Genomic DNA, 17,554 nt, shown 5'->3' on the forward strand with positions numbered 1-17,554 from the left:
CTTAGGGGGCAGTTTCTCCCCCTTTCTTTGTTCCAGACCATGTAATTACTCGCCAAGAGTACTTTAATATTTGTTCAATCGCTAATTCTATACCCTGAGAGACAATTGTTAAAAATAATTACACGGGTATAGGCATGAGGTATGCATATCAAAGGCACAAATCCTTTTGTTTCAAACTGTGGTTGTTTGATCGATGCTGTCAAGTTACTACAAAGCTTAGCAAGTATCCAAAAATGCACATTTTAAAATGGGTTTCCCTGATTTAGCCTTGAGTATGTTTGATAGTGGTCCCTAAAACAATAGCGAGGATCTTATTGCTTGCTTCCCTTCACCAAAATGTCTCCCCTAGACTCATGAAGAGTCTAAGTTGTCTAATCACCATGTTTGGACAGAGAGGCTTAAACGAAACACTGTCGTCTTTGCTTTGCCAAAACTGGAGCTTGAATGCTTTGGAGACTCCCTGTACGACTTTGTGGGCTTTTCGGGAGCGAAGATTAAGCTCAAGATTTAGGCTTTGCTAAAAGAAACCCCAAACTGGTCAAAGTTCTGGTCTTGGAGCCTTCAATTCTGCCCAAAGGACTACTGAACATAATACCCTGTCTTAATTATGCATATTTTAATAGCCAGAACTGGCCAGGAAGGAGGAGCAGGGAGTTAAGTAAGAGACTGGTTTTAATGGTTGGGTTTGGGGTTTTGGGGTGGTTTTTTTTTGCATTTTTAAAATCATTGTCACCTTGCCACAAGTTTTTCAGGATGTGGAGAGTCATACATTAAACAGTCTAAACACATGTAACTCTGAGGGACTTGGACGCGTTTTTGCCAAGTTTCCCATTGACACACAGGGGGTATGCCAATCGCCACTTTGAGTTCAGGAAGGAATTTTCCTCCATGCCAGACTGGCTGGGGAGCCTGGAGGTTTTTTGCTTTCCTTTGGGCATACAGCAGGGGTCACTGAGGGAGGTGAGAGGCGGGGAGGGGGGAGTAGCTGTGAATTTCCTGTGTTGCGCAGGGGGGTGGACTAGATGACCCTTGGGCTCCTCCAGCTCTGTGTTTCTATGTTTCTATATCCACCCCTTTTGCATTCCTGCAAAATCTTCCTTTCCTTGCTTAAAGGAGGTACAAGTCAGGCTGCCACCATCTCTGTGTGTCCTCTCTCTAGTCTGTGGCTGGTGCATCATTGCAGAATGCAGGCACGCTTCAGAGTGCCTCTCCATGCTAACCCTGTGGAAAATGCTAGCCGCTCAAGACTGGGTTGCTTCGGCTGGTGTACCTTCTGTAGAGCTGGCAGCTTTTATGCTCTTCCTACCTGCTGATGGAATTAATTGGAGGGGGGGGGGATTAACAGGATCCCTTGTCATTCGTGCTCAAACGGCCTGTAACTGAGTCCAGGCCTGGTTGGAGGAAGAGGGGAGACTCTGAAGCTGGAAGAAAGGCCGTGCCTGCCTTCAAAACTGCTATAGACATTCACTCCCTGCTTACACCATCTGCTGTGTGGATTACATGAACCACCTCAATGAGCTTATTAGCCTAGCTGGACCTTGGCTGCCTCCCTGATCATACAGGCTGCCAGGATAAAATGGGACTGGCCAGTTCTCTCCCCTCTTCCCCGGCTGCCTCCTCTTTTTTTTCTTTTCTTTAAAGCTCAGCAAATGTAAGTAACTCCACCTATTTCAGAATGTGAAAGCTTTTCTTGGCCTTCGGGAGAAGCAGAGACCCCAGAATTGCTTGTAATTTGTAATCACAAATGACGAGATCTTTGACTGATCGTGACATATCAATGCATGCAAAAAAAAGCATATATTCTGCCTCTTTGGAAAGATTGCATTTTACTGGAAAGGGTATGTCTGGTTCAGAAAGCATCAGGTTATTCTGAGAAGGCAGGTTTTTGGGTGCTTTGAGGGGCTCCCGCCCTCCCACCCCGAATTTTTTTGGAAGGAATAAGCACCACAGCCTCTCTGCCATGGGTCTGTGCAGTGCATATCACAGCGACAGGTTGGGGACACCACAGTTCCAGTAACAGGCCTCAAACCCTGGCAAAATGACTGGCGTAGAAAGATGAGAAGAACCCTGAATATCTGTGAAACATCCATCTCCACATTCACTAGTAACTTCAACCTACTCCATCCACCTGAAATGGAGGGAGGGGTGGAGTTCAGGCAGGAGTTTTGGTCAGACAGCCAGGCAGGCTGGAGGCCTATTCTAGTCCCAGATGAAGGCCCGTCTGCCCAAAAGATACTCTCTTGGCAGTACCTTTTCAAGGCTGTTCTGATAGAGAGCCGGCAAAAACCTTCTCAAGAGAGGTGGTGAAAGCATGTTGGAAGGCAAACCCCGGACCCACTGACAAGCACGCAGCTGGCACGAGGAGGGGGGGGGGCATACCTCATCCTGGCACGGGGCGCAGGAAGACATCTTAGCCAATTGCCATTCATGTTGGAAGTCGGGTTCCCAGGTGCCCACTGGTGATGGGCAAACTCCAAGAGGTTTGCCACCTTGCCCGCCAACCCGCTAGTGGTCAGCAGGAGATGGCAAGCTCACAGAGGTTGGCGGGGCACACCCCCAGATGATGCAGTGTACACCTATGTGTGGCACAGCAGCCCAATCTGGGCCCGAATTGGGCACTGTGGCTCGCAGCAGCACTCTTGCACTCCCCAGCGGCCTGATCCAGGCTGAATCGGGGCCGAATTGGCCCAGATTGGGCCTGAATCGGGGCCAAATCGGGCCACTGCAGAGCGCAGCAGCACTCTGGTGCTCTGCAACAGCCCAATCTGGGTGAATCAGCCCAATCCTGGCCCAAATCGGCCCCCTGTGGAACACAGGAGTGCTCCCAGGGTGGCACGTGCCCTGCGTGATGATGTCACTTCCTGGAAGTGACATCATCATGGAGGTTGGGAACGCGCGTGCAAGGAGACCACAATGGTAAACGCCAGACCTCTCACCTCTCGCCCAGGGGGTAGGGGGGCCTGGCAACTCTAGTTGGAAGTGGTTACCTTTCACAGTCCAAATGACTTCACCAGACCATGGGACCACAATTTAATTTGTCAGGTGATGAGGAGAAGGGATGCGCTAATCCCAAAACGTATGGCTCAGGCTCCTTCCTCCCTCCAGCCAAATTGCCTTATGCATCGGTGGGGGCTTTTCTGAGTCCTTTTTGACCCCATGCTGGCGCTTGACCTGCTGTACGATGCAATCCCAATCAGAACTTCTTGGAATGAAGTCCAGCTATGTGACTTACTCCAAGTGTGCATAGGATTGCAGCCTTAATGTTGCACATCTTAGAGATGGGGGGCGGGGGCGGGATTTATCAAACACAAAGAAGCAATGAAGTTAAAGGAACCAGCAACAAAACAGAATGTCTTTCTCCTAACCCGAGACCTTCACCTGAGAAACCAAGAGGAAAGGGGCTTTTCCTCATAAGTGTAAACTCAACAGACGTTCCTTTTCTCTTTTTAAGCATGACGGAAGTTTGCGAGAATCGGGGGGGGGGGTGTCGACGTCACGAACCTTGCTTCCTGCCCCTCGTGCTCACCCCCGCCCCCCGTTACACAGACCCTCCCTCCCCCGACAAGGACACACGTTAAGTGCAAATGTAAACATTCCTCGTTATAAATTAAAATATAAATAAATTAATTTAAAAAGTGCAGTGCACGCTGGTGCCAGCAGAAAGCAGAATGGAGTTGGGTTTTCCCGTCCCAAAGTCGGAACGGGTTGACACATCAAGGCTGTTGAGGGAAGTGAAGAAATGATACCCTTTCTGGGCTCTGAACGTAGATTCCCAGAACTGGAGTGCATGTGTGTGATGGGGAGGAAGGAGGTGTGTGGGTGGTGCGGGGGCGTTGTTGCACAGGCTTTGGTTGTTACTTGTGGAAAGGGCTATATTGGGAACGGGGGAAGAGGGAACGACTTCTTATCAAGCTGTGGGTTGGGGGAAGTTTCCGTGCTGACCGTGGCCCAAACATGCATTGAGTCCATCTCAGAGACAGTCTGGCGCCTGGGATGCGTGAGCCTTGCCGTAGAATCGAAAGCACCCTGCGGCTTCCCTTGGCAGTTGAAAGCACCACGTTCCAGCTCGAGTCTTCTCTGTGTCTCTCCGCCCCCTGGGCCCATCGGTGGCTCATCAGGCCAGGGTCGAGCGGGTTGGTCTCCTCCTGTATCCTGTAGTGTTCAGGATTCTCGAGGAAAGGGACATGTTCCTTCCCACGTATAGCCTTGGATCGGGTAAAAGCCCTTCTGCTGAGCTGCGGGGCAGGGTGCAGTCTTTTGTTCTACGTCTCCAGCGGCTCAAAGTGAAAACAGCGAGCCCTGATGGCGGGAAGTGACCCTTGACTCCCAACCAGTCCTAGGGAATGCAAAAGGAAGGAGGTGCGCTGGCTCTCCCTCCAGAGATTATGAGATATATAGATTTATATAGAGCTTTATAGATTATTTATATAAATATCTGGGGAGGAGGTGGCGGTTCAGGGAGGCAGAGAAGGGGCTGGGATCTGTACAACCGGGTGCGTGGGGCAGGGAAGGCTAAGCAGGTGGCATCACAAACTGGGCATGTCCGGCAATCTCTGCACCTCCCCGCTGCCGGAATGGTCCAATTCGGTACTGTCACAGTCCGAATCTTCGTAGGCAGCAGGATCCTATAAAGAGAAAGATCAACAAAGGAGTCAGGGATGGACAGAACTTTCCCATATACAAAATATTGTACCATGTTTATCGTAGCATACGCTTGCGAGAACCACAGCTCTCTTTGTCAGATGCATCCAGGAAGAGAGCTGCGGTTCTCGAAAGCTTATGCTACAATAAAGTTGGTTAGTCTTAAAGGTGCTACTGGACTCTTTACTGTTTTGCTACTACAGACTAACATGGCTAACTCCTCTGGATCTGTAACATGTTTTGCACAGAAATAGGGTTGGAAAGTAGAGTAGAGAAAATGGAACACATCATCTGTTGTGGATCTCTGGAAAGATGGTATATACATTTTCTAAATAAATATAGATGACACAAATTAAGCCAGTCTGCTCAAGTGATTCCAGCTGCTCTGGAAGGGCTAAGTTTTTATAGTGAAGCCAGAGGATTTAACTGACAACCTATTACATTTCAGCGCATGCGTATGCGCGGTCAAGTTGAAACCGACTTATAGCGACCCCAGCAAGGCAAGTGAGAAGCAGAGGTGGTTTGCTGTTGCCTTCCTCTGCAGAGTCTTCCTTGGTGGTCTCCCGTCCAAGTATTCGCCCTACTTATCTTCCAGTATCAGACAAGATCGGGCTATACCATGCTGCCTTCCTTCTCTTACATTTCAGTACTTTCTGGTTGTTTTTTGTAGCTCTTTGGATGTGACATAGAAATCACAACTCCTAGCTGTCGAGTGTGAAACCATCTCTGGACTAGTTAAATGGAATCACACTAGCAAGATTCCTCACGAATGTGGGCCCTATAAATTTTTCTGCCATCTCTCTCCTTTTCATTTAATTACCTTGCAATTGGTTTCTTACAGCATTCATTACACAATTGTCAGTTCTTGTTGAGCAGGAGAGAATGAGTTCTGTCTTTTGTAGACAGCCAAAGCCACTACTCATTTTTTTGAAAGTTGGTTTTATGATCATTATTTTGTAACCACGCTATTATAAGCAGAAGCAATAAAAAAAGGAGCAGTGATTTTTGGGAGGGCTCATTTCAAGGGGGAACGCACAGGAACACAGTTCCGGCCGTTCCCCAAAGAGGTCACATGTCAGGTGGCCCCACCCACCTGACTCTCAGCCATTTTGGGCAAATTTCAGCCTGGATTGGGGCCAGAACGGCCCAGATTGGGCCTCTGACGGGTGGTGGATCACTCTCCCACTCAGCAGCAGCCCAATCCTGACCATTTTGGGCCCCTTTTTGGCCATTTTTAGCCCCTTTTTGCCATTTTGTGCCCAATTTTGGCCCTGAATGGCCAGGATTGGGTCCAAAACTGCCAGGATAGGTGATGTCAGGGGGTGTGGCATATGCAAATCAGTTATGCTAATGACACACTTTCTGCATGGCAAGGGGCGTGACATATGCTAATGAGTTGCGCTAATGAGTTATGCTAATGAGTTCCTCCAGCTCTTTTTCTACTAAATGACCCCTGGATTTTGGCTGTTTATGAAGTGAAAAGTAGTTAATTAAGCTCCCCACCTACCCGAAGGAACAAAAATCAACAACTGATTTATGGATGGCATAAGAAACCCATCCAGTTGCAGAAAGAAGAGAAAGTAATTAATTAAAGTGACAGCAAACGCACAGAAGTGAAATTGCAGAGATACTGATAATCAGAACTTATTTTGGAGTAGGCATATAGTATAATTTTTAGGGGGGGGGCGGTATAGCATTCCATGAATTCTCAGCTTCCTCAGGACCTGTAGTTTTAAAAGAGCCGCTGGATCAGATCACTGTAGAGAGAGAAGGACTCACTCTTTTTGCAAAAGAAAGAGTTGGGAGGGAGGGGTGGAAAAGAAAGGAAGCTTTTGGCTAGCTCCCTTAACTCCTTACTTGCTGAACTACACAGTCTCCCCCACCCTCTTTATTTTAACATCTGGCAGCTTCCATCCAGAGGGAGCGGGGGGTGGGGCGGGGCGGGGAGAGACTGTGTAGTTCAGCTGCCAGATCTTAAAATAAAGAGGCACCTGCAGGGTCTCCTGAAGGTGCCACCCTGCACACAGGTCTTTCTCTGTGGTGGCCCCCTACCCTGTGGAACGGCCTGCCTGAGGAGGTCAGGAAAGCCCCCACTCTCCTAGCTTTCTGCAAACGATGCCAAACCGAATTATTCAAATACATACTGTCTGTTGTCTTACAGAAGCGCTCCCATGAGCTACTTGTGCTTCGTGTGGTCTAATGTCAGCCCTAGAATTGCTTCTGTTCTGTTTCAGCATTTCTTCAACTCTGTATTGGATTCTTACTAATGCCATGTCTATGTAAACTGGTGTTTATTTACTCTATGGCATTGTTTATGGAAATGTCCTTGAAACTGACTGTTCTAATCTCACACCGTGTAATCCACCTTGAGTCTCAGTGAGAAATGTGGAATAATAATAATAATAATAATAATAATAATAATAAACTGAAACCATAACAGTCATGGAAAATCGAGAAGTCTGGATAATTGATATTGCAATTCCTGGGGATGCCAGAGGCAAAGAAAAAGAACAAGAAAAAAATGATGAAATATAGAGATCGGGCAATAGAAACCACCCGACTATGGAAGAAGAATGCAACACTAGTCCCCATTGTCATCTGGGCACTTGGAACCATCTCGAAAAACTTTGCAATTCATATGGAAAAACTGCAGCTTTCTGACATAACACCTGCAGAACTGCAAAAGACGGCGCTACTTGGAACAGCGTACATATTACGCCGATATCTGGTTGATACTTAGGTCTCCGGCGGAAACTTGTATCAGCTTAGCAAGGCCAATCAATAATAACATGTGACCTCTGCTTATTTTTTATTGTGTTTTGGATAATTTGAATAGTAGTAGTAGTAGTAGTAGTAGTAATAATAATAATAATAATAAGGGTTGCCTTGGTGAGTAATTGGATGGGAGTCCTCCAAAGAAGACCAGGGCTGCAGAGGCAGGCAATGGCAAACCATCTCTGTTAGTCTCTTGCCTTGAAAACCCCAGCAGGGGTCGCCATAGGTCAGGTATGACTTGATGGCATTTTTCGCCACCAATATCAATCTATGCCGACTTTTCACACGCCCGGCATGTTCACCACCAGGAGGAATCCCGAGGCAAACACAGCAGGACCACAATGCCTGTGGTATTCAAGTCCCCCCGAGAGACTTACTTCCCCAGCATTCTGGTCAGCACTGAGCTGGTGTTTGACGAGCCGAATAGCTGCCTCTTTTTCGGACAGCCCGTCAGAGTGCCCCAGGATATCGTCATCGGAGCGTTCAGCGTCCAGGCGTTCGTCCGTGTTAGTGCTGGCCACATCGGGCGTGCCACCGCTGTGGGAGGCTGTCGTGCCCTCGCTGCCAGTACCCTCCTCGCCATCCCCGTCAGAGAAGTTCTCAGAGCTGAAGGTAGACAGCGACTGCCGCTTGCTCATTGCTTGAGGCCATCTGGGTACAGAAGGAAGAGAATGAGGCTTGCTGTCAGTATTGGGGGATTAACGGAGACCCTCATTCTATCTTTTGTGGCTATCCCTAGAGTGATACATTGTGCTATGCTCTTAGTTGGTGACATGACTTACAACAGAACTCAGAAATCTGGATTTCCTTCCGAAGAAGGGAAATTGAACTTCAGATCCAATCCACTACAAATAAGTAAATGAGTATCACTTGACTCTTCCACAGCACTGGATACAGTTAAAAGAAAGTATCTCTATAAAAAAGGATTCACATGATACAGCTAATAAAAGAGTAAAGACGGGTGGAATATGAATCATGGTCTGAGATGGACTGCAGAAAAGAGAAGTTTATTTCTTCATTCGTTTATACTCCATCTTTTCTCCCCAAATGTGGAGAAATCCTGTTTTACTTGGTTCAGTGTATTTTTTCAATGGCAGCTATCATTTAAATAAGTTTGGTCAGGTAGTTTTGCGCTGTGATCTTCAAATTCTGCAAACCTCATTAATTTTTTACACCTAAACAGGAGACAGCAAAGACCAAGAAAACTGATAGCTTATTCACTTTTCTAGATTTTCTTTTTTGTACCATGTCCTGATTTTAAACTGAAACTGCTTTCTTCTTTGTAAAGTGTAAATAACTCTAGCGATTATGAATTTAGTTCACCAAAGCAGATCACTTGGAGTGACCTTAAAAGAAAACTGGCACCAATTCCCAACCCCAGTGTGCTCGCACTCGCAACGAGCAGATACGTAACAATCTGCGCCGGAATATTCACCTTTGCCGGAGTGGCAGCTCAACCTCGCTGTCCACCTCTCCTTCCTCCTCCTCAGAGGACACCCCACGCTTCTGAGCCACAAAGGAGAAAAAAGGGAGTCACATTAGTAAAGCCTCAACAGAATTAGAATGAAAATAAATGGCAGAGCCCTAAAAAAAAGTGTTTAAAACAAGTTCTCCAAAGCTTGGTTTTTTCCTGCTCCAACATTTCTAGTTATTCGTGCAACTGAGTTTATTGGTCCTGATCCAAATCTATACATGTGCAGCAGCTGGGGGTGGTGGTGAATATACACAGCCCAAGTTTAAGAATTCTGAATGGCCATGATCAGTTCCAACATCAGTTCCCCGGCAATTAGAGTTACTAGCTAGGGCTACAATTACACAGCTCCAGCTGGTGGACGCTGGAGTTATTTACATGCTCAGTTCCCCAGTCCACTAGGTGTACATGCATGGAAGCCTGCTTTATTATCAGCATAACATCTTGCTAGATTGAGGAAAGTTGTGCAAGTATGAAATTTAGCAAACAGCTAGGCACCACTGCTACGTTAAAATTCATCTGCAAGCTTCAAGACATTCATTCCAGAGGTGTTAGTCCATTGTAGGACACATTAAACTGGAGTTCAGTGGAACCTTCAAGATGAACAAAATTTATGCCAGCATAAGGTGCTGTGTATCGGTGCTCACTTCATTAGATGCATCGAAGTATACATCCACTAGGCAAATGTCTAGTGGAAGGCTCTATCTGTTTCACCTAAGAGGCAAAGAGGAAATAAACAAACTCTCTGAGAAGATCTTTGCTGGCTCTGTAGAGAGGGGGAATTGACAAAGCCTTCCGATCTGTCTTTTAAAACTTGGCTTCCCGGCTACCGTTCTCTAAGTGGGCATTAAGTTGTCCTGAAGGGTGGTATATAAATCGAATGTTGTTGTTGTTGTTGTTGTTATTCTCAACTAAGAGAGAGGATACTAGACATTCTCTCCAAGACCCTGTTTCCCAGCCTACCTGACTCCGTGTGACAGCTGCCCGATACAACATGGCCGCTGGCGTGAGATGCTGAGATTGCTGTGTGGTCCCTGCCCGGCTACTCCTGCTGTGTTCTCGCTCGGCCTCCTCTCCTGGCTGCAGCCTCGCCTTTCCCGGTGGACCCACAGCACCCTGGCGGGAAGATGGCGACTCAGGGCTGCTGGAACAGGGCACAGAGGCAGTGTCCTCACTGGGGGTCTCGCTGCGGGGCTGCTCTGCTGGTGGCGATTCAGGGCCAGCTGCCCCTTTGCGGCCCTCAGCTCCCAGAGTTGTGGAGATGAGGTCGGGGCTGGAAGACGACATCTTGCGAAGCAGTAAGTCATGCTGAAGCCCCCTCAGGGCTGCACAAGGCTCCAGGCGCTTGGCTCCTGTGGGTTCGGCCAGTTCCCCACAACTCCCTCGGGTGCTAACTTTGCGGTAGCGGGACTTGGCCCGGCGACTGCGCCCAGGAGAGGGGGGCCCTTTCTGGCACACGGGGATGGCAAGCTGGGGCAATGTCGGGTCCATAATCACCTCAGTCTTCAGAATGTCGGGCCTGAAGGAGAGGCAACAAAAATAACTGTAATCAGAGCAGAGAATAGTATACTGGGAGCAGGGCTGGATTAAGGCACAGTGAGGCCCTAAACTATGTCAAGTTTAAGAGGCCCCACAGCATTACTCCCAAAATGTGCATTAATAAAAGGCAGGTTTTAAAAAAATATTGAGAGACCTGTCATAATCTGAGGCCCTCCATTGTAGCTTACTTAGCATGTGCCTAACAGTGAAATCCTAAACAGAGTTACACCAGTCTAAGCCCACTGAAATCGTTGGGCTTAGACTGGAGTAACTCTGCTTAGGAGAGCCAGTTTGGTGTAGTGGTTAAGAGCAGCAGGACTCTAATCTGGACAGCCAGGTTTGATTCCCCACTCCTCCGCTTGAAGCCAGCTGGGTGACCTTGGGTCCAAAGTTCCAAGAGTTTATTGTCTATAGCCATAGGCTGTCACAATTTACCAAACATCTACTAATAAACAGTTAAATCCGGTGACCTTGGGTCAATTACAGCTTCTAGGAGCTCTCTCAGCTCCACCCACCTCACAGAGTGATTGTTGTGGGGATAATAATAACACACTTTGTAAACCACTCTAAGTGGGCATTAAGTTGTCCTGATGGGTGGTATATAAATCAAATGTTGTTGCTGTTATTATTATTATTATTTCACTGTAAATCTGGTTCTGACTGGGAATTCCCAGCAAGACAGCTCTATATGTTCTCCTTCCTGTCTTTTCCTCCTAAAGGAGATGGTGTTTGGCAAAGGGGTAGTGCCAAAATCCGTGCCAGATCTTGTGTTGTGGTTCTTGTCTCTCTTCTTCTGCCGGAAACGTGCAAGATCTGAGTTGTGATATTTATTTATTTAGAAAAATTTCATGCTGCCTTTCCCGGGAACCTGCCCAAGGCATCTTACAGAATAAAACATCATAAAAACACAAAACATGAAAAGTTATAAATTAAAATCCAGCAATAGAAATCCAGTAGTAAAACCATAAAAGAAGAGATCACTAAGCAGCTTAAAATAATAGGTTTCAGACTAAAGGCACGCTTTAACATGGTGTTAAACTATCAGTTTCTTAATGAAAAGCCTGGGTGAACAGAAATGTTTTGGCCCGGAGCCTAAAAGAAGGCAAAGTAGGTGCCAGGCAAGCTTCAAGGGGAAGGGCATTGCATAAGTGAGGGGCCACTATTGAAAAAGCCCTGTCTCTGGTTGCCAACTGCCTCACCTCTGAAGACAGGGCACAGAGAACAGGGCATGTGAGCCAAGTCTCGAGGATCAGTCTATTCAAACTTGCGATTTCCGAGTTTGAATTTCTGCTCTGCCATGGAAGCTTGCTGGGTGACTTTAGGCCAGTCACATACTCTTACCCTAACCTACCTCACAGGTTTGTTGTGGAGGAGGGGAGAAGGAGGTAAGTTGCTTTGGGTCCCCCCAATAGGGAGAAAGGTGGGGTATAAATGAAGTAAATAAATACATAATGTGGGGAAAGCGGTTATCCTGTTCTAAAGCAGGAACCTGCATGCTTGTGTTTTTAAGAAAAGAGGAAAAATAATTTAGGAGTTTATTTATGGAACCTCCGATGCCCTGATTTTTCACCAGCATAGCTGCTGACACGCTTTTCAAGTATGTCTTTGCATACTTTGAGGGGTTGGAAACTTGATTCAGAGCTAAGCTACAAGAGACAAATTACACGAGGATGCTCACATGAAGGGAAGTCACAATGTTAGCTGGGAAGCTGAGTTTTAAAAGAGATCGGAAAGCTTTGTTAATGTCCCCTCTCTTACAGAGCCAAGGAAGATGGTTCCTCAGAGGGTTTGTTAATTTCCTCTTCGCCTCCTAGAAGGGGAGGTGAAACTGACAGAGCCTTCTGGAGGCGAAGAGGAAATTAACAAACCCTCTAAGCAGTGAGAGGGGAAATTGACAAAGCCTTCCGATCTGTCTTTTAAAACTCGGCTTCCCGGCTAACATTGCAACACCCTTCATGTGCTCCTCCTCGTGTAATTCGTCTCTTGTAGCTTAGCTCTCAGTGAAAGAAAAATGAAAGTGGAGGTTCTTAGAAAGGCAATTCAACACACATTAGTGCACAGAACCGTTCCCTGCAGTTCCATATGTTGCCTGCATTTAATCCTTCTTCTTGCCACAGCCCCCCCCCCGAACTCCTTTCTCACCTCTTGCTGTGCGGAGACAGCTTCTGGGGCACATTCCTCTTCTTGATCAGCTTCTCCATCGTGTTGCCGTGTAGGAGACTGCGCGATGGATGGTGCTTAAAGAGTCCTGGGTACTTCTTCTCCAGAGCCTGTTCTCGCCTGGGGGGGTGGATGGGAAGATTAAGAACATTTGAAGAAGGAGAGATGGAATATTCCTTGGGTTGCATTGGGTAGTACCCCATACAAATTCCTCTGGGAACTCAGTAGTTGGGTCTAACTGAATGCTGTGTTTGAGGTCAGAAAGGGCATTGCAGCCAGCGTGGTGTAGTGGTCTAAGTGCTGGACTAGAATCTGGGAGAGTCAGGTTCGAATCCCCACTCTGCCATGGAAGCTGGCTAGCTAGCCTAATGTACCTTATGGAGTTGTTGTGAAGATAAAATGGAGAAGTGGGAGAATAACATTCCAAGCCACTGTCTGTCTCCTTTGAGGAGAAAAGCATGATGTGTGTGTGTGTGTGTGTGTGTGTAAGGTGACAAAGAGAGGCAATCAGTACCCCACCCAGAAATCCCCAAGTGTCTTCCATTAACATCTAGAAAAAAATGCAAATTGTTTAAAGATGTAACCTTGTGGTTTTTGTTTTTAATTTTCTCCCTAAATAACAATAAGAGTAGTTTTGTTTCTTCATCTACAGGTCACGTTAAGGCCATTTAAGCAAGGTTTGTGAGGGTCCACTCCTTATGCAGTATGGGGAGTCCATAACATGGGGTGGGAGGGCACTGTTGCCACTTCTGTCTCTGCTCACACCAGAGAGGAGGGGATGAAGGAGAGTCTTGCCTGGTTTGTTGCTCCTATGGAGTAAGCACAGCAGTGGAGCAGAGCCAATGTTCCTCTCCCTTTAGCCCTTCCTTGTAAAAAAAAGGGGGGGATTTGCAAACAGAAGCAGCCCTTGCAATGGATCTCACCGGAGAAGTTCCTTCTCTTTAAGCTCCAGTTGCAACATGAGGGAGTTGAGCTCCATGTAGAGGTTGTTTGCTCTCTCCAACTTGCGCTCATAGTGCTCCCGGATGTCCAAAGCATGCCTGAGGACAGAGGAGGGAATGAAGAGACTGTCTGTCATCTGATCAAAGCAGGCCAGGAAATAACAAGGCACTGTCTTTTAATTCATCTCAGCCATGCCCGGGCCCCTGTTTCAGTTTCCAGGCAAGACCGCTGTCTTCACCCTTATTGCAGCACTCCTGTTAATTTATTTCATTTATAGTCCACCTTTCTCATGGAGACTCAAGGTGGAGTACACAATTAAAATTGGTGCCAGCGGAGCAGTATAATACAATCAACAGTGCAATAGAACGGGATTGCAGAACTGGAGAACAGTACACTAAAAATGGTACACTAGACAGTCAAAACAGAATCATACAGACAACAAACCATTAAACAAAAACAGTTTACTCAATAGTGCAACAGTATATTGTATTCAACTAGCAAACCAATGAAATCAACCTCAGATTTCACAGACGTTAGCTATGATCCTTATTAAAAAGGCCCTCCAGAAAAATTCTGTTTATACATTCTGCAGAAAAACAAAAGTATGGGGACCTTTCTGACATGTGCCAGTTAAATCTCAGTTCAGCCATGGATGAGCTGCGGTGTAACCCTAAACAGAATTACACCCTTCTATGCCCATTGACCTACATGGCCCCTACATGTGATGCTTGTTGGAATAAATCACTGTAGCCTAATTTGAATAGAAAGAGTGAAGAGTACTTGCAGATGGAAAGGGGGCTTGATACTTTGTATAGTGTCCATTTTGTTTATCTGTTGTGATTGAACTGGCCCCTCCCTGCTGTGAATGAACATTCCTTTTGTGTCAGCTAAAAAAAAGTCTGTTACTGTAACTGTCTCTCTTATGTACAAGTCATGAACAAGTTTGCTCTCATAGTTTTCTGTTTGCTTTACTATATATAGTTATTAAATGAAGTTCAATGTTATCTGAACAAACACATCTGCAGAATGACAGTCTCACTGGATTCAACTATTGACTCTGAGACACACACACACACACTGGCCATCTGTGTAGAGGCATAATGTGTAGATTTGGAGAAATCCAATACATTTAGGCTGTGTGTGAATGATTCATTCCCAGAACTGGAGAAGCCCCCACCACACATTTTCTCAGCAACCATGAGATCCAGAAGCTTGATTTTTTAAAAAAAGGCTGGGCAGCATCAGGATATTGTCACAATGGACACACAGAATATATGCAACTCTGTGTGTAAGCATTCATCCCAAACATTACGGAGGGAGGAACGAGCTGCTTGAAGGTTTTGTATCCTCCTTACCTGAGCTCCTCTCGCCGCCGGTGGATCAACTCCTCCTCCAAGCGGTGCAGACACGTCCCCTCCGACTTGATCTTTTCAAAATGCAGCTTCACTTCTTCCCGCCACTCAGCCTATGGAGGATAGCAGAGTGTCATGCGCTTTCTTCTCAGTCCTGAACCTTCACAATTATACCCCACCTGACACTGTTTTGTCAGCAAAACCATACAACGAATTTGACAATATTGTGAGTGTACTGAGAGAGCCAAAGTGGTAGAGGGTCTGACCTGAATCCAGTTCTCCACTCTACCATGGAAGTCAGTGGGATATCTTGGGCCAGCCACTCTTTCTCTGAGCCTGATCTACAACAGGGTCTTGTTAGGAACACAAAATGAGGGCTAACCATGCACGCTACCCAGAGCCCCTTGGAGGAAAGGTGAAAGAAAAAAAACGTGATAGATAGCATAGTTAAGGATTTCAGAGTGGTACCCAGACATCATTGGAAATTGCCTCTTGTTGTGCTATTGCAGCCATTTGCAACTGGCTCGGCTTATCTGCACAAAAATTCAAAAACGGAAGTACAATGTCCTGAGATGTAGGGATGCAGCCCAAGCTTGAAACAAACCTTGTTTCTCCAAAATGTACAAATGCAGGCACCTGGGTAAATTGGAGTTTGCTTACTCCCTACAAGCTATGCTTCTATGTCTGTATTAAACCACAGTTTAGAATCCTAATTTATGGGTAGTAATCAAACTCCAAATTGTCTGAATGTATTGATTTGTTTCCTTTATAATTCCACCTTCCTTGCAGAGACTTAAGGGTAACTGCAATTTGTTTTCAACCAGGAATCTTGAACGATGTTCTCTGCCGTGTGCTAGAGCATAGCTATAACCTCTGTTGGTGTGCAACCTTGGCTTAACTAGCTTGTTGCAACGTCTGAATTCAGCCAATATCTGTGGAGTCACATGAACATTTCCTTTCCCTACCATGGCACTACCCCTAATCTAGCACTGGTACCTTGACAACTGCAGAAATGTAATGGGAGGGCAAGCGAGCCTTGCTCCAGGAGAAACAGTGATTCACTTTGTTTTCCTAATTCCTAAATGCCGCTACTTCTGCCAGCCCTTAAACAAACCAATGGATTGATGAAATTGACTAAAATAGCTGGCAAAGTACTTTCTGGCCTAGTCAATTTCACTCTGCTGAGACCCGGTTATTGGCCGACCCATCAGTGCTTAGAGGCCACACTAGTCATTTTTGTTTTAGTTTTTAAGGGCTTAATTGGATCCGTATGTGGATATACCAATAAGCACCTGTCCTTTCATGCACTTCACGAACCATTTAAAAGTAAAAAACACTTAAATAAAAATTGCTCCGGGCATGAGATGTAAGTAGCCATCTGTATTAGGCCAATAGGTGCCTGTGAAAATCACACCAAAACAGTTTAATACAGCAATGCCCGATGTGCTTTAGGGGTAAAATTTGTTGTTTTCAGAGTACAGCTCAACGTTTGATGAATACATGCAAAACCAGTTTGGCTGGAGATCATGGCAGAATACAGAGATGTACAAATTCATACTATGGGCAATGACAGCTCTCCAATACCACCTCTCTGGGCATTTTCACACACAAATACTATTTATGTTAGTGATTAATCACACTTCATGCAGAAGAGAGGCATTTGTTATGCCAATGACCATTCTGACCAAAGTAGGGTTCCCATTTCACATTACAAGTTTGATGGAGGTAATTGCCTACTGTCTCTGAAATGCTAGCTAGCCTCTATCCACAATCTGAGGATTACGAAGCCCAAATTCTGTTACAGATCCATGCCAGCTCCTGACAGATAAAGCGAATGCAATCTGAAACTTGCATGCTCCAGTAAGAGAGCTGAAATCTGTTTTGGAAGATGTTAAATAGCTGTGGTGCCATCTGTAATTCATGTAATTGAGTGGGTGAACTGATTAGAGTATTTTTGGGAATGCACAAGATACAGCAACTTCGGTACATGTATGAGTTCCAAGATAGAAAAAAGGCTGGAGATATTGCTAATAAATATATTTTAAATGGTGGGGCTGAGAGTGTATTTCCTTATTTTTGAAGCTGTTTTTGATTCTGATTAGCCACTGTAGCTTTTCTTTATAAAGTTGAAAATTCTGTCCTATTTCCTTCACTATTCTGAAAAAGGCAATTATTTTGGCATTTTGTGATATTCAGATTTATTTGATCAGCTCATTTCTATATACTGATGTGAAAGTTGGACAGTGAAGAAAGCTGACAGGAAGAAAATGGATTCATTTGAAATGTGGTGCTGGAGGAGAGTTTTGCAGATACCTTGGACAGCCAAAAAGACAAATTAGTGGGTTCTAGATCAAATCAAGCCTGAATTCTCCCTAGAAGCTAAAATGACAAAACTGAGGCTGTTGTACTTTGGTCACATCATGAGAAGACAAGATTCTCTGGAAAAGTCAACAATGCTAGGAAAAGTGGATGGCAGTAGGAAAAGAGGAAGACCTAAAACGAGGTGGCTGGACTCAATAAAAGAAGCCACATCCTCCAGTTTGCAGGATCTGAGCAAGTCTGTTAATGATAGGCCGTTTTGGAGGTTTAGGGTCAACACAGGTCAGAGGAAACTTGATTGCACATACACACAAACATTAATCTATCAAGTATAAGGCAGAGAATTCATCAGCTA

The 17,554-nt window shown here is 45.8% G+C and overlaps 1 protein-coding gene across 1 annotated transcript in view; it reads right to left on the reverse strand.

The window, feature by feature from the left end:
• Positions 1-4,526: 4,526 nt before the first annotated feature.
• The window catches only part of MAP3K12 (mitogen-activated protein kinase kinase kinase 12), a 30,600-nt gene continuing 17,572 nt past the window's right edge, over positions 4,527-17,554 (reverse strand). Inside the window, exons 7-13 of the mRNA XM_055003647.1 lie at positions 14,884-14,993; positions 13,510-13,626; positions 12,569-12,706; positions 9,851-10,406; positions 8,852-8,922; positions 7,794-8,067; positions 4,527-4,625 (exon numbers count right to left, since the gene is read on the reverse strand). Of these exons, the coding sequence (XP_054859622.1) occupies positions 4,527-4,625; positions 7,794-8,067; positions 8,852-8,922; positions 9,851-10,406; positions 12,569-12,706; positions 13,510-13,626; positions 14,884-14,993 (1,365 nt within the window). The remainder of the gene's footprint in view (positions 4,626-7,793; positions 8,068-8,851; positions 8,923-9,850; positions 10,407-12,568; positions 12,707-13,509; positions 13,627-14,883; positions 14,994-17,554) is intronic.

This window comes from Eublepharis macularius, chromosome 19 (genome assembly GCF_028583425.1).
Source record: "Eublepharis macularius isolate TG4126 chromosome 19, MPM_Emac_v1.0, whole genome shotgun sequence".
In the NCBI taxonomy this organism is placed as follows: domain Eukaryota; kingdom Metazoa; phylum Chordata; class Lepidosauria; order Squamata; family Eublepharidae; genus Eublepharis; species Eublepharis macularius.